At 45.0% G+C, this 19,456-nt stretch overlaps 2 protein-coding genes across 3 annotated transcripts; one reads left to right on the top strand and one right to left on the bottom strand.

Annotated features, from left to right (window-relative positions):
- The first annotated feature begins 631 nt into the window (after window positions 1–631).
- Window positions 632–12,741, top strand: pcsk7 (proprotein convertase subtilisin/kexin type 7). The gene is made up of 17 exons (XM_076049973.1): window positions 632–789; window positions 1,852–2,165; window positions 2,267–2,509; window positions 3,375–3,509; window positions 4,061–4,226; window positions 4,325–4,415; window positions 4,500–4,554; window positions 4,673–4,811; window positions 4,899–4,999; window positions 6,512–6,679; window positions 6,811–6,915; window positions 7,057–7,159; window positions 9,419–9,575; window positions 9,731–9,825; window positions 10,276–10,381; window positions 10,485–10,602; window positions 11,037–12,741. Exons 2-17 carry the CDS (start codon window positions 1,911–1,913, stop codon window positions 11,316–11,318), a joined length of 2,319 nt encoding a protein of 772 aa, XP_075906088.1. The 5' UTR covers window positions 632–789; window positions 1,852–1,910; the 3' UTR covers window positions 11,319–12,741.
- Window positions 12,480–18,608, bottom strand: tagln (transgelin). 2 transcript variants are annotated; one of them, XM_076049977.1, is made up of 6 exons: window positions 18,422–18,608; window positions 14,969–15,013; window positions 13,987–14,175; window positions 13,702–13,873; window positions 13,048–13,150; window positions 12,480–12,965 (listed from the first exon to the last, which is right to left on the bottom strand). In XM_076049977.1, exons 2-6 carry the CDS (start codon window positions 14,978–14,980, stop codon window positions 12,827–12,829), a joined length of 615 nt encoding a protein of 204 aa, XP_075906092.1. In that variant the 5' UTR covers window positions 14,981–15,013; window positions 18,422–18,608; the 3' UTR covers window positions 12,480–12,826. The 2 variants fall into 2 exon arrangements, with proteins under 2 accessions (XP_075906092.1, XP_075906093.1); XM_076049978.1 differs by lacking the exon at window positions 14,969–15,013 and having other exon boundaries at window positions 18,422–18,607.
- Window positions 18,609–19,456: the final 848 nt, after the last annotated feature.

Here is a 19,456-nt window from a genome sequence, read left to right as displayed (position 1 = left end):
AGCTAACGTGTCATCTTCAGTCTTTAGTAAACGCGCAACGAAATAAAGAAAACCCTCGCCTGCGTTCAAGACTGAAAAGTAGACGTGTAAGGATTGTTAACAATACATTCTTTCAGGTTGAACGCAAATCTCTGCAAAAACCGAACGTACCTGCTCTCAGAGTGAGCCGGTCAACGTCGATGTTCTCGCGGCAGACAGAGACACGGACCGCTACAGAGATAGAGGGAGGGAAGGGTAGAGCGTAGAAGAGCCGACCGCGTGACAGCCAGTCTTGTCCCGTGCTGCGCGCTAGCCCCGCCCACTACTGAGCGGTGGCGGAAACGACCGATTTCACGCCGAGATGAGTGGGGCTGCCGAGATCACGTCGCAGAGAACGCGGAAGGACATTTCAAAAACAACAAACAAAATAACGCCACACTAATATATGATAGCATATGCTTTATTTATGACAAATCGTATTAAAACAATAGATTAATCTTTGCGTAACTAAAAACTCAAGTCCTCCTCGGAAGTCGGAAATTTAGTTTTTCCACATCAACGCGATCAGTTAAGTGCTTCTGAGTTTATATTATATTTACGGAAAAGAGAGTGAGAGAGCGTTAAAATGTTTCGACACTGACATGGAACATCAAGCGGTGCCGCGAGGTGCATGCACATTTCGGCGGCACCCACGGTGACGTCCCAGAGGTTGGCTGTAACTGGATTGGCTGTCAGGAAATGACATGACGAGCTCAACGTTACTAAAACAATCTACGAGAAACAGATGAGAGCAGCAAATTCCACCCGAAGGTAAACAATAGTTGTTGTTTTTTTAAAATTTATTTTTTTATTTCAATCGCTGGTAATTGACAAAAGTTGGATCCTTATACTGACAACTTTTTAGCAGCAGCCGTTGTAGTTAGCGCATAGACCGGTCGGCTAACTTACTATGACAACAATAACGCTTCGGTCGAAAGTCGACTACCTGTCTTGGCTCTCCTATCAATGTATTTAAAGTATGTGTAATATATGTGACGTTGCTAATATCGCTTCCATTTAAAATCCCAGTTATCTTCCTGACGAGCCAAGCGTAACCGATGACTTCATCGCGACAGATACCTCGTATTCGTGCTAGCTAATTTAGCTTAGCGGAATGTGTGTGTCGTAAACAGTAGGGACTTTAATCGCAGTAGATTTCAAGTCAGACGGTACTCTCTTTATTAAATTCAGAGGTTGTGACGTTTTAATTGATAACTGCAATATTTCATATCCGTGTTTGTGTTACTTTGGAAAGGGGCGTGTGTCGTCGATAACCATCAAAGATTGGGTGTTTTAGAAGGTTCTCCGTCTAATTAAGACCATAAAGGCATCGACATATTGGTCTTCTGGTTATTCTATATTATAAGAGTCAAAAGAGTCAACCACAGTACTGAACAGAAAACATAATACTAATTTTTAACTACAATTTTTGTCAAAAGGAATAAAAATAAAAAGAGAGAAGAATCTTAAAACAGTTTCTTCCCCTGGCTCTATGAGCAAGAGCGTGTGTATGTAAAATGTTTTACATTGTATAACTGCATGATATGTGCGGGATCTTTAATTTACAAATCATATAGTGTTTATTTTCCCTTTCCTGCGTCGTCTTCTTTGTGTTGGTGACAGAAGCAGATACATTTCTGATGTAGCAGCACTAGGCTGCAGCCAAGTCTCCCTAATGCACCGTCCAGTTAGTGTGCAGCTGTGAATCTAATACGAGGCCGCGACATGCCGCTCTCCTATGGTAAACCGCTACTTACTTAGATTATCATAATCACTCAAAGCCCATTTTCATCATATCTTTGTTTTTTTGTTTTTTTACTTCCCCATGTCCAGGTTGCTGATCCAATGTGGAGGACTTCCCTAATTTACCCAGTGTGTCGACCCCTGTTGCCATGGCAAAGATCGATTTCTCCACATTCCTGATTCTCATTTCTCTGTCCTTCATCACCATCCTGCTTCTGAGTGTACTACCCACGGTCACCCCAGTACCTCCCTTTGCCTCCTCCTCTTCTTCTGCTCCTGAAGCCTGGCCATCACCCACCTGTGGCTTAGGTCAGTCCTGGGCTGTGCGCCTCCACACTGGCCCTCACTACGGTGAAGACAATGATGAACAGGTCACTGTGGGATTGGACGTGATTGCCAACAGGGTACAGAACTTTATGAGCATCTGCATCCGGTGATGATACTTTGTGTTTATGAAGACAAATGAAAATTAAACAGCCAATCTTGGATCTTCTGTCCCTCCCAGGTAGCACAGCTGGCTGGGCTGCAGAACCAGGGCCAGATTGGACAGCTGGAGGGCCACTACCTGCTGTGTTCTCTTGAATCTGAGACTGGATTAAAGGATGGTGTTTGGAGTGACGGCGTTCATCCTGGGGATGCCCTGGCCAACCATCCTCTTGTCTTGTGGTATTCCCAGGAAAGAGTGCTCAGTCGCTCCAAAAGGTCGATGGCCTTCAACGATCCACGCTACCCTAAACAGTGGCATCTTGTGAGTAATTATACCATTGCAATGGTTGTGTAGTTATAGTTTAATGTCACAGTTTAAAGTCTTTCCTTAGATTATTAAATATTTATTGGATATTGGCCTTGAAGAATGGGTAAATAAATGGCTTGACTTGCAAAAGCAGCAAGAAAGAAGCATCGGCTGCACGATTGCAAAACTAAATATCTTGTATTTGGTAGCTGAAGGCACAGATAGATTGCAGTAGATTTATTTCTGAAAGGGTCCATTTTGAAATGAATTAAATAATCAGAATATACACACAATTAATGTGTACATATATTTTTTTTTTAATTCATCCACATGATAATCACAAATTTAATGTTAATAGTTTTTCCTGTTTACACACTGCACACTGCATGCATCAAGTGCTATGTTCACACCAAATTTGCCACCTTGACAAAGTGCAGTTGCAGTGGTTGTGGACACATGTGATGACAGCCTTTTGCTGCAGGCATGTCCAGCATCTTAAGTTGAGTTCACACTTTGCTGTGGTTGTCAATTAAATCTGTGACACTAACACAGCAAACTACAGGACTTGACTCAAAATGTCCCCTTGTTGCACAGAACTTGCATACTTGCTCACTTTTGTCAGTTGGTGTCAGCACAGCCAAACAGGAGGGCTGGGTTAATGGCCAGACTGCAGAGACACTAAATGTTATTCTGCAGTAGCCTGGGGCTGTTTGTGGACAATTTATTCAACATAAATCCTGTTAAGAGCTGCAAATTGTTAATAAACATTTTTAAATGTTTATTTAATTGCAGACTCTTCCCAACAGCCTCGCTTTGGTGTTTCATTTAGTCCGCAATCCACCTTGTGTATGTTTATTTATTACTCTTTGTGTTGTTTCAGCACAATAGCGTCAATAAAGGTATGGACATCAACGTGACAAGTGTGTGGGAGCGGAATATCACAGGCCAAGGAGTGATAGTGGTGGTGGTAGATGACGGCGTGGAACACACGCACCGAGACATCCAGCCCAACTATGTAAGTTCTGAACTACCCAGTCACTTCATTCTGTAATGGGTGGCTTTTGGACATTTCCCATTCCATCCACTGCCACTAGGTGTCGTGCTAAAAGCACATAAGCGGCCGCTGCAAATACTGCCTGAAAATATAATGTGGTTGGTACCCAGGGAATTTTGACAGTATTTTTTGAGATTGTTGTTTACTGTCAATTAAAATTTAAGGGTTTTTGCAATAAGTGCACACCTCTGTCTTCAAGAACAATTTCTGATGCTAGTACTGTTCTGCACTATTACAATTTAAACTCATACATAAAGCCTTTTTGTTGCTACCTCTTACATTCACACTGTGAACACTTTTCTTGTTTTTATTCAAATATCAGTAAACATCTCATTTATTTACTGTGCACTTTTTATGTATTGACAACGCAGTTTTAGGACTACTGTTTTTCACTCGTGTTTTTATCTTTCCAGTCGCATAGTGTGAAAAATAATTTCAATTCCTTTCTCTGTCTGGCACATGTGGAGAAATTGTCAAATAGAACCTGAACCTGAATCTGAATGTTTCCCCAGAGTCCAGAAGGCAGTTATGACCTGAACTCCAACGACCCGGACCCAATGCCTCATCCAGACTCCCACAGTAACAACCATCATGGGACACGGTGTGCCGGCGAAATAGCAGCGGTTCCCAACAACAGCATCTGTGCTGTTGGGGTTGCCTATGGCAGCAAGGTGGCAGGTAGAAATGAGAATTTGCTTCGGAGCCGCGGTGTCCCACTGCAAGATTACTTAGAGGATGAACCTGCGACTTGCTAACACTCACTGCTCTCCATCCAGGTATACGAGTCCTGGATGGTCCTCTGACTGACAGCTTGGAGGCCATAGCCTTCAACAAGCACTATCAGGTCAACGACATCTACAGCTGCAGGTAGCAAACAAGACCGTGTGGGTGAGTGTCTGCCAGACTTACCTCGACTTGGATTTTTCAAAACAAGATTCTTCTCTTCTCTAGTTGGGGTCCAGAGGATGATGGACGCACAATCGATGGACCCCATCCTCTGGGCAAGGTGGGAAACAGAATGTGAAATACTGCTTTGATCCTCTAGAGGCGGCACTCCACTCCACTTGCTTCCATAGTCATGATTTGTTTTCTTTCTTCCCACATGATCGGTCTTTTCACCACAGGCGGCACTGCAGCATGGTGTGATTGCAGGCAGAAAGGGATTTGGCAGCATCTTCGTGGTCGCCAGTGGCAACGGAGGACAGTTCAACGACAACTGCAACTACGACGGCTACGCCAACTCCATCTACACCATCACCATTGGTAGCGTCCACCTCCATGATTTGTCTGGAGTGCGGCCAGTGTCCTCGCACGGCTGTCAGTGATGTGAGGTGATTGTGTTCCCTGCAGGAGCGGTCGACGAACAAGGCCAGAAGCCCTACTACGCTGAGGAGTGTGCGTCCATGCTTGCTGTGACCTTTAGCAGTGGTGGGAACAAGCTGAGGAGCATTGTAAGTACATGCACAAAAAATGACACAATGTTATAGTTTAGTTGATAAAGTGAGACGGATAAAAACTGAAAACAGCCAAAGGCAGCATCATATTCTGGAATTTGGGACAATCGCAGTGACTCGTATTGTTGGGCTTTCGTTCAAACAAACCCCGTTGTGTTTGATAGAAGTCTGTTGGTGGACTGGGCCCTTATGCAAGAGGCAGGTTTTAGTCCTTGCAGACTAAACAACTGCACTGAGACCACCTGAAGAACAGTGTAGAAGTCAGTGTTATGAGAATGAGGCAGCACAAGCTGACAGTTGCAAGAGTTCAGTCTTGATTTTTCCTAAAACATTGTATATCTTAAGGAGAGAACTGTCAGTTTGGTTCAGTTTGCTCTTTAGTCTGCTGTACCATCACGTGTAAAGACGGAGGTATTTACATTTTCAGGACGTCTTAAAACGACTAAACCCGTTTGTTGCTCGTGTTTGACAGTTTATTAGAGATTAGTTCTAAATCAGCATGACAGAACCTTTTTTTCCTTTGTAAAGAGCTCCAGCGTGAGTGATGATGACAGTGGTGAGGACCCGGTGAAGTCCCCTTTATGCCGCTGTTCACGACTGTCACTATGACAACAGAGTTTAGGGCAGGGATGTCATCGCTTGTGGGTGGAAGAGCTTAAGTGAACTTTGCCTCTGTGTGGAGAGGACCCAACCAACACTGACCACATTATAACCAACAACCAAGCGGTTACGACATACAGAGAAATGTTCGCTGAAGAAAAACTGCTACCTTTGTGAATTGTGCGCAGTGCTCAGAAGACCTGAGAAGCTCTTCAAAGCTTCCTCTAAGTATAAGTATAAGATATAAGTGGTGCTAATGATTCGGTTTGGAAAAGTCGAAGCCGCCTGTGCGTTTGTTTGTCACACATTTTGTTTTAGTGCCTATCAGCCTCTTATTATGCGTGCATATGTGGCTTGTGGACATTGAGAGCGTGCAGTTCCTTCCTCAGTTCCCTCTGCTGTGGTCCTTGTGCGGACCGGCTGTCACTAACGAGTGCAGCAGCAGGTGGTGCTCATTAAACACACTTTGAGGCCTGTTATCAATTGTGTCCGCCTTTTGTGTACACTCCGCCCAAACTGCGATGGGGCATGAAGCTGTAAAACCAGTTTTAAAGTTTTTGCATGCCCATAAAGTTAATTTGCTGCCTAAAACTCTTGTGTGTGCTCTGTGTGTGCTTTTCTTCTTTTTACTGCTATTCTCTCTCTAAGAGCTGGAGCCCTCTGGAGCTTTCCAAACCTTACTCATTGACAGTTCTGAAACCTCGACAACCGTGTGGCTTTTGCGTGGTGGCTCCATGTCACTGGCAGATGATGATATGTGGTTGTTTGAGCTTTAGTCAAGTCTCTTGGTTTAGCTTTGCCTGTGATGTCTGTTTCCAGTCACCTTGATGGCTCACTTGTTTGTGTTTGGAGCTCTTTACCACATTTACGTTCTGTACAGCCCATCTGAAAGTCTGCCTCTTGTCACAGGTGACCTCCGATTGGTCCATGCAGCGGGAGGACGGCTGCACTGAGGGTCACACCGGCACATCGGCCGCTGCGCCCCTGGCGGCCGGAATGGTGGCCCTCATGTTGCAGGTGCGCCCGTGCCTCAGCTGGAGGGACGTCCAGCACATCATCGTCTTCACAGCCACCAAGGTAGACCTGGCAAAATGGCCTCTAAAACCCTCAAACTGGGAAATTCTGTTTAGCAGAGTTTAAGAGCCACCGAGAGGCACTGTGTGTGTCGGGTGTCAGTCTGTGACTGATTTTCGTTTTGGTTTTTACAGTGTGACTTCACTGTAGACTGGTGGGTGAACGGAGCTGGTTTCCATCACAGCCACCAGCACGGCTTCGGCCTCATGAACGCATGGAGGCTCGTCAATGCTGCAAAGGTTTGCACGAGAAGGGAGAGTAACGTAAAGCTGTAAAAAAAAAAAAAAGAAGTTATATTTTCTTTTCTTTTTTCACTCTCTGTTGGTAAATTAGCTCATGTTCTGCCACATCCCTCAGTGTTTTCTCTCCTCCACCGTCAGGTGTGGGAGTCGGTGCCGTTCCTCGTGTCCCATCAGAGCTCAGTCATCAGAGAGGGAGTGACCATTCCCTCCTACCCAGACGTGCTGGTCCGCACCTGGAAAGGTAACTGGCCTGCTGGGCTCTCCCGGCTCTCTCAGCTGCTGTGCTCGATGACAGCGGAGCTGCTTGAGTTTGTACACTGAACGCTGTGACTGCCTCCCTCCTCCCGACCCACACCCCCACACCTCCACCCCTGCCTGCCTGCTCCTCACTTGGTTTGCTGGCCTTTCCTTATTAGGTAATGTTCCCCTCTGTCCAGATCTGAAATGCTAGTTGACAGTTTTCCAGATTCCCCATGTTTCTTCCTGCCCTCCCTCTCCTGATTTTAAGATTTTACGACTTGCTACAGCAGTTTTGTTTTTTTCTTTCCCCACTGGTGATTCTCAGTGTGTGGCGACTCTCGCACTCTCTGCTTCAAACACAGAATCTGACTAGGATCTTTTCTCTTCTATCTCTCTGTCTGATCACAGTCCAAAACACCGCCTGCAACAAGTGTGTGTGTATGCGAGTGCATGTGCATGTGAGTGGTTGTGGTCTCGTGGGACAGGAGATTCTTTAGAGTGCAGCCAATTTGCTTCGAATGCTTGTGCTGAGAGTTGAATAGAAATTCAATCAAAGTGCACTTATATAATCCACTGGTTTGTTTTTTTGTTGTTTTTTTTACATTAACCCAAAGTGAGTTCTGTAATATAGTTCAGGTTTTTGGTCTCAGCTCTTTGTGAAGCATCTCTCACTGCTGCCCTCCCATGTGACCTCAAAGCAGCGAGTGACACTGTAGTTTTATAATTTTATGCGTTTCCCTTTATTTGCCAAGAGAACAACCAAAAATTCATTCATTGATACATTAGTTAATATATGATGTGGTTGTTTAAAGGTCATATAATGTACACAATTTATTTTTGTTTTATGTTATTATACACCACCGTTTACACAAAACAGACTAAAACACCCAGTTGTGTTTTTCAGAGCTTTATTTTTCTACTAAAACTGATGTCTTGGCTCTTCCTCATGTTTGGACGTGGACATGAACAATCTGTTAGAAACCATCTGTATGTGGTCTCAGAAGTCACTGGCTTCAGTGGACTTCTATATCAGTGACCTTGGTGACTTGGCAACGTGCTGGTCTGCAGCATTTTTGTATCTGAAATGTAGATCAAATAAACAAAGTAAAGGACGACCTTTCCTCACTTTTGGGAAGCTCATGCAAAGGCGGCAGACTCGGATCGTTGCTGTAAAACATTATCAAAGTAAACTTCACACGATGTGGGACCTTTTTAAAAAGTTTACAAGGGGAATATTGGCTGACGGTGACGCTCTGTGGAAGCAGCGGTGCATCTTTGAAGCGAAAACCTGTGTGTTGGCCCCTCAGGTCCTTGTCCGTGCACATCAGGAGCATGGACTCAGTTTACAGTATTTGTGGCTTGGGGTTCAGGCTTAGAATAGCTTTGACTCCTTATCTTATGCCTTTCCACCCCTCTGTTTTCCTATCGTCCCCCCAGACTGTTGTGTTTTTTCAGTCCCTCCCTTTTCCCCTTACACCTCACACAGTTCACACCCTCCGCTCTCACCCGCTGCTCGGCAAATCTCCTACACTTTTTGTCCCCCCCCCCCCAACCTGTCCGTCTCACTTTTCCCTCCTCGCTACTGTTTACACCCCTCGCCTCCTTGTCCCCTCGCGTCCCTCCCTGCCTGGAGGATGTGTGCAGCCCTACATGGTCAGTGAGCACCACGGCCTCTTAGTAGTCAGAGCTTAGGAAATACCAGGAAATTACCAAACACTCGCGGTGGGAGGAGAGGAGGTGGCGGCCAATTTTTTTTTTTTTTTTAAAGTGTAAAATAACTCAAACATGTTTTAGATTTAAATTCTTCAAAATAACCACCTTTAATAAAAAACATATTTAGTTATTTAAAATGTTTTTCTTTGCAGCATAATTCCATATATCTTGCTCATATGTTTGATGTCTTCAGTATCTATCTGCCGTTGTAAAGTTAAGTTGTAAAGATGATGAGAAGGTGTGTTCAAACTTATGACTTGTAGTGGACATGATTATTAAAAAAAAAAACTCATATGTTTTATGTTCAGCACAGTTACATATTTAAAACAGCCGACGGTGTTCCCAGCTCCTCTGGTTCTCTTTAATACCTTAATGACTTGCGCTCTTATGAGCTCGTGTGAACTTTGTAAACCTTTCACATATTTCACATTTTGTCTCCAATTTCTCCACGATGTTTACATTTTCACCCGTCGAGTGCGGAAGCCAAAACGTCTGACTTGCTGATAAAGGTTGACTGTGCTTCTCTCCCTCTCTCTCGCCCCCCCAGTCTCTGCTGATGACCTCAGACAGTCGGGAATGAGGACGCTGGAGCACGTGGCCGTCACGGTCACCATCACCCACCCTTGCCGTGGCAACCTGGAGATTGAGTTGCTTTGCCCCAGCGGTATGACGTCGCTCATCGGGGCCCGGCGCACTGTTGACAGGTACAGGTCCCCCCCCCCCCGCCCCACTAAAAACCTGATTTAATTGGTAGGGACTCAATGTGACGGCAGTTTTTTGTTGCGGCTACAAAAGTCAATTAAGACTAATCATGTCAGGGTTTGTCATCCTTTTCTTGTGTTGTTGTTTTTGCCCACAGAGACCCGTCAGGGTACCAGGACTGGACGTTCTCTACGGTGCGCTGCTGGGGGGAGAAGGCTGAAGGCCAGTACACCCTCAGGATCTCTGACCACAGTAAGAGAGTCACACACTGGGTTCAGAACACCGGCGACACTCCTGGGGATTTTTAGTGGGACGTGGAACTGTTGACCGTGCTCTTTGTGGGTACGACAACATCAGAATGTCACGTTATCTCAGTTGCACTTCCACGGTGTGATATTTATTGCGCTCCCACTTCCCTGACCTCTGCTTTGCAGCAGCATGGAAATTCAACACTTTTCCCAGTAGACCGATAATTTGAAACTGTCGTGTCCAAGATTTTTATCGCTGTGAGATCCAGAAAAAATAAGATAATAATGATACCGTTCTAAATGCACACAAAGTGCCCCTGTGGGACCATTTCCATATCTGCGATACTTCTGGTTGTTTTTGTAGCTTTGGTGGCGATGAAACGACAGCGCTCTTGTTGCCATTTCTTCCATGTCTGCTCACACTCCACTTGTCTTTCTCTCCGCGCCGCTTCAGAAGACCCAGAGTCTGAGACGTGTGTTGCTGAGGGGGTGTTGAAGTACTGGGCGCTGACCCTGTATGGTTCCTCCATGAGTTACAGCGAGGTCAAGGACAGACAGAGGTACTGTCCAGACCCTTGAGTACATACTTGTAGAGGCCAATGATCTTAACGAGTCACAGCCGACACCCTGTTTTGACTGCTTGATTTTCCCGGGTGCTGGCAGGCTGGTGCAGGATGCTATGAGCGGCAAGTATCTGGACAGCAGCTTCTCTCTGCCCTGCCCGCCAGGACTAAACATCCCACCGGAGGTCATCAGTCCCTTCACCTCCAACAACCTCAAGGTAAGCTGTGCACCACACGAACCCAGTGCCCTGTGTGCTTGCAGTGGTCTGATACCCGCAGACATTTTGCAAATGATAATACAAGCTGCGTTTCCATTCCGGGTTTTTTTTGCAAAATAAAAGCGATGTTTCCAAAATTTCGACAAAATGCGATTTGCAGGCGTTTCCATTGAATGGTGTGAAATGCATCTGCCGTAATTCTCGGATATCTTTTCTTCCTTTTGCGAGATTTACGAGAATTACCTTTCCTTTTTTTTGTTCATGTTTGTTTGCTGTCAGGAATGGTTGTTGTTATATTGATCTCTTTGATTACTTGTAAAAAAAAAAAAAAAAAAAATTCTGTCTCCTCCGCCGTCCAAACATAGCGCGCCATTTTCCCTCTGGTGTTTGTTAATTCGCTCGTTTCGTCTCTTTCCTTCGCCCCTGCGTTTCAGTTCCTGCTGCTGCTGGGCTGCTTCGCTCTCTTCTGGTCTCTCTACTACACGCTGGAAGTCGTCCTGGCACACACGGACACCCGGCTGCCCCAGTGCATGCGCAAGCGGCTGGGAGAGCGTTTGGCCGGGAGGGGGCGCAGCGGGAGAGGAGCGGAGGAGGCGCTGCTCAGGGATGAATACCGGAAGGAGGAAGAAGAGCAGGACTCTGGCGTGGAGCTGCACGCGGTCGTGGACTCTGAAGCCAAAGAGAAGCGCGTGAACGGAAAAGTGCTGGAGATTTAGTTCCTCCAGCCAGACGGCGGTGTCTAATATCACTTCTCTCAGGCTTTTGCTTTCTGAAGCCCCCAAACCTGCACACGGTGGTGGAATTTGGACTTCAGGTTGGACTTGATTGTCTTTTCGGCATTACTCATTGCACGTGGCCTTAATGTTACCAAGAGGACGTTACTTATAATCGTGTTTAGGTTTAGCGATAGTGACGCTGGAGATGGAAATCCAGCTGGCTGTGGTGTTCAGTCTCCTCATTATGTGTGCGCACATACGCGGTACCGCGTATGCGCTCATCTACCACAAATATGTAGAGTTCGCATAAGTCTTCCAAGTGTGAGTGTGACTGGGGCAATGCATCGTGGGACTGCAGCAGCAGCGTCCCTGAAAAGAGCAAGGCATCAAAGTGTGTGTATTTGTGTGTGTGTGTGTGTGTGTGTGTGTGTGTGGCTTCAATTGGGAAAATATGTATTTCAAGACACTACTGATGTATTTTAACAATTAGATATATATTTTTGAGGATTGTTTTTTTTCTCTTGAATGTGCCTTTTTAAATTCTTCCGATTCTGAGGATTGTTATTATCTGTGGGTTCCCGACCAACTGCTGGTAAAAACTTGAAGTGGGATTTTGGTTTTTTTTTTTGTAAGTGTGGGATTTGCACATGTTTTCGTTTTGTTTTTCATAGAAATATAATATATACACACAATGTGTGCCTGCTGTATATGAACATACCAACTGTCTTGGATAATTTTTTACAGTGTTAATTAAGATTTCGATGAGACATTATTATAAGATGTATTTTTTAATGGGCCTGTGTGCTGCGAGTGTGAAGTGGTCGAATGGTTTTCTGTGCAAGTTACAAACTAAATTTGTGACCAAAAAAAAACATGATATCTACATTGTTTGTGTGTTTTTTGCGTGTGGGGATTATTAATAAGCACCAAGTAGTGCAAGAGAGGGGACGTTTAGCATTACCTTTTCAGTTGTGTCATTTTGCTGCAATTCATTGTTAACTGGTTCTGTCAGGAGGCCGACGAATTAGGTTTTTTAATAAGAATTTTTGCACATATAGAAAAATAAATACATTTTCTTCATAACCACTTTCTTCTCTGCCGCTGCCTCATCACATTCAGACATTTGCTATTGTAAATAACCAAGCGGAGCGCATTCAGATGTTCATTTGAAAGTCATCATTTTAATAAGACAATGTACAAAAATATTGACACTGACACAGCAGGCGTTGCTCTTTGGGAGGTGGGGTGTTTTTGTTTTTTTTGTTGTTTTAATTCCATGACAATGCATAAGTCAATTTCTTTTTGTTATTTTTTTCAACAGTCTGAGTTGTACTGGTACTACTACTCCAGCAACGATCACAAAACACTGATGCAAGAATCTACATGAAGAGTTAGGGAAAGGAAAAGATCTTTTTTTTTTTTTTTAATAAAGCAAAGGAAGAGGCTATCGTAGACCAGGCTTCTCGAAGAACTGGCAAAACCAATGTGTATATGCGGGAACGTTCATTCTACAGGATCTGTCGGGGTCGTCCGTAGCTCATGCCCTCCTGACTGGCTCCTTTATTGGACCCCATCTGTAGGCCAATCACATTTTTGCCCGCCTTCATCTGGTCCTCGCTGAAGTCTCTCTTGTTCTCCTGTGCTTTCCTGCAAGAGATCGTGACCGTGTCACCAAGAATGAAACGACATTCGTCTGCACAAAAGGAGAACTCTGCTGGAGTCGTCTCACTTGAAGAACCAGTTGGGGTCTCCGAGGTAGGTGCCGTCATCCTTGGTGACAGCCAGGCTTCCCAGAGCTGACAAGGTCCTCTGCACCGCCGCCAAGTCTTTACCTGAATCAGAATGCATATGAGTGGCCAGAAACCAGTTTTGATACATGCACATACAGCCTTTCAGTGCACTCCTTCTGTTGCTTGCTGCACTGTAAAGTATATAGGCCTTAAAAGCTGTGTGTGACAGGCCACGGATCAAGAAGTCAGCCTCTTTTGACATCACAAAGGGTTTTGACACCTATTTGAGGTGAGTGACACCTCAACAAAGCAAGTTCAGCAAAGCATCAAATTTAGCAGGAAGCTGAATATATTTTGCTGGAAGCTGTAAACACAGGGCTAAATGTGCAGATTTGGAAATCGGTATAGAGGGGGAACAAATGTGATACATATATATATATATATATATATATATATATATATATATATATATATATATATATATATACATATATATATATATATATATATATATACATATATATATATATATATATATATACATATATATATATATATATATATATATATATATATATATATATATATATATATACATATATATATATATATATGTATATATATGTAAAAAAAAAAAAGAAGCAAACTCCCACCTTCCCAAAGGTCCACAGTTTGGAACATGTCAGTCTTGGTGACCCCGTAGCTCTCAGCGGCGGTGAGGAACTGGGAGATCTGCTCCATCTGTTTGAAGGCCATGCCCGAGCTCTGGATCTTCTTCACCGGTTTGTCTACCACATACAGACTGTTGATAAGTTGGCCCAGAACCTGTGGCGAGGACATGGCGAGACCGACGGCAAAAGGAAGAAAAGATATTTAAAAGGGGGGAACGCATGCAGTGTTAGTGAACGTACGATCAGATTGATATGTGTGACACGTACGCATCCGTCTTTAAGCCAAGCCTGGAATCCCTGTTTCCCAGGCTCGGGCTTCCCGACACCGGACCCACACTGACGGCTGATCCACTCCACCAGGATCTGCTCCAGGTCAGGGTCGTACTTGCTGTCAATCTTATCCTGAACCTGCCGGCTCAGGCCGTAGGACGGACCTTTGTTAGCCATGCCAACTCCCTGAAGGGTGGCCAGGAAGCAGAGGAGGCAGCGTGGACCGACAGGGAGGAGCAGGAAGGTGGAGGTGAAACAGAGGTTGTGTAGAAGGAGAGACAGAAGGAGGCGAAGAGAGAAAAATATCAACATGTGATTTCTGGACAACAGATCAGCAGCTGGAGTTTCACTGGAGTCGCCCATCCTCTGTTGTCTCCATCCTCGTACAGCATCAAGGGTCAACTTACCATTTCCACTCAGGCATCACTACCTGTCACCCACATTGGACTGCCAGCATTGAAATCACACTTTAGTATTTAGAATTTGCACAAACATGCGCAAGGCGTGGAATTAATCGATAATGAGTATAAGCACGTGTGCGCAGAGGCCCCACCAGTGAAAAAAAAAATTAATTACATGCATTTTGAAAAGCGTGTAGAGAAGCGACATTTTTTTTTTCGTTCAAGGCACTTAAATAACTTTTCCTGCATGAACAGCGCCGTGTCTCCGTGTGCACCCCGTTCAGCCCGACAAGAATCACAGTCTGGGACCAAGTGGTGTGCAGCGGGAGCGATTTAATCAGCCAGCTGAGTTCTTTCCATGTATTTTCTGCTCTTTAAAACACACTCAGACACACGCACACATACGCTCGCGCACACTCTCCTTTCTCTCTCTCTCTCTCTCTGTCTCCGTCTCTCACACCCCTCCTTCAACACGCTGCCAGCACTTTCTTTTGTTCGACTTATGCTTCTGCATTGCCTCTGGGCCAACAGCCAAGCGCTTAAAAGCCCATATCAAAGTGCTGTCTGCACCATCCAACCTTTGCAGCCATCGTGATGTCGGGTTCACTTCAACTTCCCGTGTCCTGGGGAGGTTCAGAGTTAAAAGGTTAAAGGTCAGGACCCGTGGATAAGTGGAGGAGGCTCGCGGAGGAGGCGGAATGTTGTTTACAATGGCCGACAACAAGGAACTATTGTGTATTGTTGCAGCTTCTCCCCTTCTGATTGGCCGTTGGAGTCGTTGCACCAAGTCACACATTGTCAAGTTGAGGCAGAAACATATGTCAAGAAAGTCTTTGTCCGTTTTGTGTTGTTTGGGCCACTCATGTTATCCAATAAATAATTTATATATGTATATTTATACAGTTATTCCTCTTCCAAGGATTTGGATGATGTCCCTTTGTGACGTCACAAAGGGCTCTTTCCTGTTAGTGACGCCACCCCCAGCCAGGTGTTGGTTCCTGCCCTTTGAGACAATCTTGTGCGTTTGTAGAAGGAAGTTCAAATCAAGTATTTTATCTGGAGGCTGTAAGCAAAAGGCTAAGTATGTAGTTCACTGGAGAGAGTTTCCAGAAGATCCTGTGATGAAAAGAAATAATCTTTAAACGTGTGTAATATTAGATCTTTAAAGTCTATGAGTAACATCTTTCCAGCGGTGGAGCTCATCAACGTTCAGTGGCTTGTGGCACTTAAATAGTGCAAAAATACACACAGCACAGCCTGTCTGCAAATTAGCATCTGTGTCCAGACACTGACTTTGCTCCGCCCGCCCTCTGTATAATATCCCTCGTCCTGGATGTGGTGGTGCTGCAGTGGAACACAGCCATGAAACCGCAGGCTGAGGTACCACATTATATCTCCATCTGTATCTGTCTGCATTCCTCCCTCGCAGGCACACGTGCAAACACGCCCGCCATGATTCTAACTGATACGCAGCAGCGTTATGTAATCTCCATCACGCTCTAATGTAAAGTTGCTCTTGCACCCCCTGAACCCCGCCATCCCACTGGCCTTGGTCTTGTTCTTAACATCACCGACCACGTTTCTGGAACACAATCGCACATCATGTACAATCGGCCCTTTGTGCACGAAGGAAATAGAAGTTAACCGCACTACTGTGCACTTGATACTCTCTCTCTCTCTCTCTCTCCCTCTCTCCCTCTCTCCCTCTGTCCCTCTCTCTCTCTCTCGCGTGTTATGTGAGGGGGAGAGAAGGCACAATTTGTTGAGGTCTGTCTTGTATTTGTGTACGTGCGTGTGCATGACAACCATGCAGAGACCCGTCGCATTACAAGATGGTTGAATAAAGTCTGGTGGAGTCTGAACTCTCTGCCTCTTGTATGGATGTGTGTCTGGGGACATGTTGTTAGTGTTGGGAGGCAGCCCAGCCCCGATAACTCAAAACTATCCAAACATGCTTCCGTGCCTGTCCTGCTCCTGGAAAATGCAAGTGAATATTTGCTTCACTGAATGTAAGTGTGCAGCTTAAAGTGAAGAATGTCAAAAATAGCATTACACAACTTCTTGCAATAATGTTTCTATCACTGGTTCAAACATTCTTTATTACTGCTAGTTGCCATATCAACTGCAATTACTAGAATCAAATCAAAATGTCCAGTGTCCCTGTAAATAAGTGCCAGAACTGCCCTTAATTGCATAAATCGGTCACTACTGACGTGATAATAAAATAAAAAATAAAAAAGTGACGTGAAAGAAGCCTGTTAACCTGTCAACCACAAAGGTAAACTTTTAAAAGTCCCATGTTATGGCAATATTATTGTATCATCACTATTATTATTACATGTCCCCAAAAGAACCTACAGCATATTTAGCTCTCTGTTTACAGCCTGCAGCTAAAAACTACAGAACTTCCTGCTAACAGTGGTGTTTTTATGGACTTTGGAAAATCGTGAAAATCGAGATGTTGTGGATGCGAGTGTTTTGCCATCAATCAATGACAGAACCAGAGATTTGAGATGAAAGCAAACCATAAACTAGTGTCGGCTGAGGTAGTGACCCTGAATACTGTATCCCTCAAAGATGACTTCATCGCCACTGCTCCTCCTTTCATTGCTCCCACTGCTGTTTCCTGCCGTGTTTCTGTATTGCCATGGCAAAGTCGCCTGATGCCAGGACAGGAAACCAGCATGATGACAGTGGCATGTGTGGCAGATTAGACATGTCGCTAAGAAAGCCGACTAATGACCGAATAATGATGATGGAAAAAGAAAAAAAAACCCTCCCAGACTTTGACTGGCCCTGTCCTCCGGCAGTAATAGAGGTGGAGGTCAGCGACGCCCTGCTAGCTGTTAACTACATCTCTGGCTTCCTGTGGCCAATCCAGGAAAACCTGCTGCTTTGCTTACACTGCCGGACTTTTACAAGCCCTCTGAGCTCCCTCTGAAAGCGCTGCCAAGGCTCGTCATGGTTATGATTGTTGGCGCCGCTTTATGTAGGAACTGGGGTGTGTGTGAGTAACGCCGGCCTTTCCCTTTCGACTCAGTACCGCAGGCCGCACAATTAGTTCCCCGGCATTGCCCACAAGTTTGTTCTGTGTTTATACGCAGCCAGAAAATTGGCAGCGGCAATTCTGTTATCTGCGCCTGCAGCTGCTGCTCCAACCAGTTCTCTGACTCTTGGCCACTTGTGCCTGCATGAGAGATTTGGCCTGTGGTCCTCGGTTCCAAACATTACTGTAAGCTTTTGGATACTGCAAACTTCCCCCCAGTAACATCTGTGTTTGTAATTAGAAAACAGGAGCTGCGTCGATGTTTTTACACGACTCTGCTTTTCCCATTTTTATCGCTGTTAGATCTACCTGCACGGTCCAGACATGAGGGATTGTTTTCAGGCTCTGTGTATTCAGGCTTCCAGCCTGTGTAGGGCAGCCGATGACTTGCTTTTCCAAACAGCAGAACACATGCTGGCAAAAAATATCAGGTTTGTTCCATCGCTCAGCTTCTCGTCTGCTGGCCAAAACTAAAATCTCATGAAGATAAAAGTCTGTATCTGATGTTTGTTCAGCCAGAGAAGATCCTATTGCAAAGCTGGGCCTCTGTGAAAAATTCCTGTACAGTGCAGTCAGCTCGGGTTCAGCACGACTGCATATGAAAACTACATTATTTAACTTGCTAACTTAACAAATGAACAAAACCCGCTCTGTCCCGCTTTTTGTTTACTGTGTTAGTTACATTTACATACATTTACACAGCTTCTTTAAACATGATCCCAGCAATAAACAGACCAAGACATCACCGTCCTAAATATCCCAGTGCAAATACAAGCGTCACATCTAAATTCTCGCATCCTAAATTCTCCTATGAACTTTAACATATTGTTTGGATGAGCAACTTTCTGTTTTATGACCAAGTTTTCAAACAAACGTTAACTTTGAGAAAAACCTGGCCGAAAAAGAGCATCAAGACTGGTCTCAAATCCAGAGCAGATGCCTTGCTTGTATATGGAAAAGTTTTTTTTGGCAAAAGCATACTCACTGTGTGAAGGAATGAGTGAGTCCTCTGCTGGTGCAGCGTGTGATGTGAGTCGGGATGTTTGGCTGAGTGTATATGATTTCGCAGGAACCTCCCTCTCCAAAGATTGGGAAAAAAAATAAAACAAAGTTGCTGCTTAAAAGGGGCAAATGGGACAAGATGACTTCACTCGGCTGGAGATAGACGGAAGGAGGGGAGAGGTAGGAGGGAGAGCGGCGAGTGGAGGAGGAGGAGGAGGGGGGAGGGGAAAAAAGAAAAGGAAACTTCATCCTTAAAAGGGCAACGGCCTTTCAGCAGCTTTCTCTCCCTGTCTGCGCGTCGGCTTTTAAAAAGCCCGGCCTTATTTGGGTAGAGCTGTTCCGAGCAGAGACGGCAGTCCTGGCCGGCCGCGTCGGTTTGGTTTGGTCAGCGGGAATTCTTCAAATACTTTCACCTCATCCTGTGTTACACGGAGTGGCAGGATGATGATGATGATGATGATGATGATGATGATGATGATGATGATGATGATGATGATGATGAGGTAGAGGACCAAAAGGAGGGAGGAGCTCAGAGGCAGAGAGTTGGAGAGGTGTCGGTCCAAATGAACAGGAGTGCTGAGTGGCAGAATGACAGCTCAGCCCGTCAGCGTGAGCGAGTTTGCGCATCTGTCCGGTAGCTGCACACAACTTTGTGCTGATGTTCAAATTCCATTTTTATGACAGACACTCCCTGGCGCTCGTGGATGAAAGCTATCATGTATGCTCACGAAGCAGTGAGCCATTTTTTTCCCCCGGTGGAAAGTTGGATGTTTCAAGTGAGACAGTCAGCGTAATCGCTCTGCAAAACTGTGGACACTTTTTTCATTTAAAGCAGGGGGGGGGGGGAGTTTAAGAAATCCTCTTCTAAAAATTTTCCTCGCCACCAGCTTTGGTCAACTTTTGACATCAATACAGTTACATTTCACGACAATGCAATAACTTCCAGAAGCATACAAGCTTGTATTTAAAGAGCCAGTGTTAGAGGTTGCCTGCCCAGCAACCACCAATGCTTATTTGA

Source organism: Nelusetta ayraudi, unplaced genomic scaffold (genome assembly GCF_046127955.1).
Source record: "Nelusetta ayraudi isolate G7.1 ecotype Tasmania unplaced genomic scaffold, CSIRO-AGI_Nayr_v1 ptg000120l, whole genome shotgun sequence".
Taxonomy (NCBI): domain Eukaryota; kingdom Metazoa; phylum Chordata; class Actinopteri; order Tetraodontiformes; family Monacanthidae; genus Nelusetta; species Nelusetta ayraudi.
The sequence above is the reverse complement of the archived record's forward strand: the minus strand, read 5'-3'. Positions and strand labels throughout refer to the sequence as shown.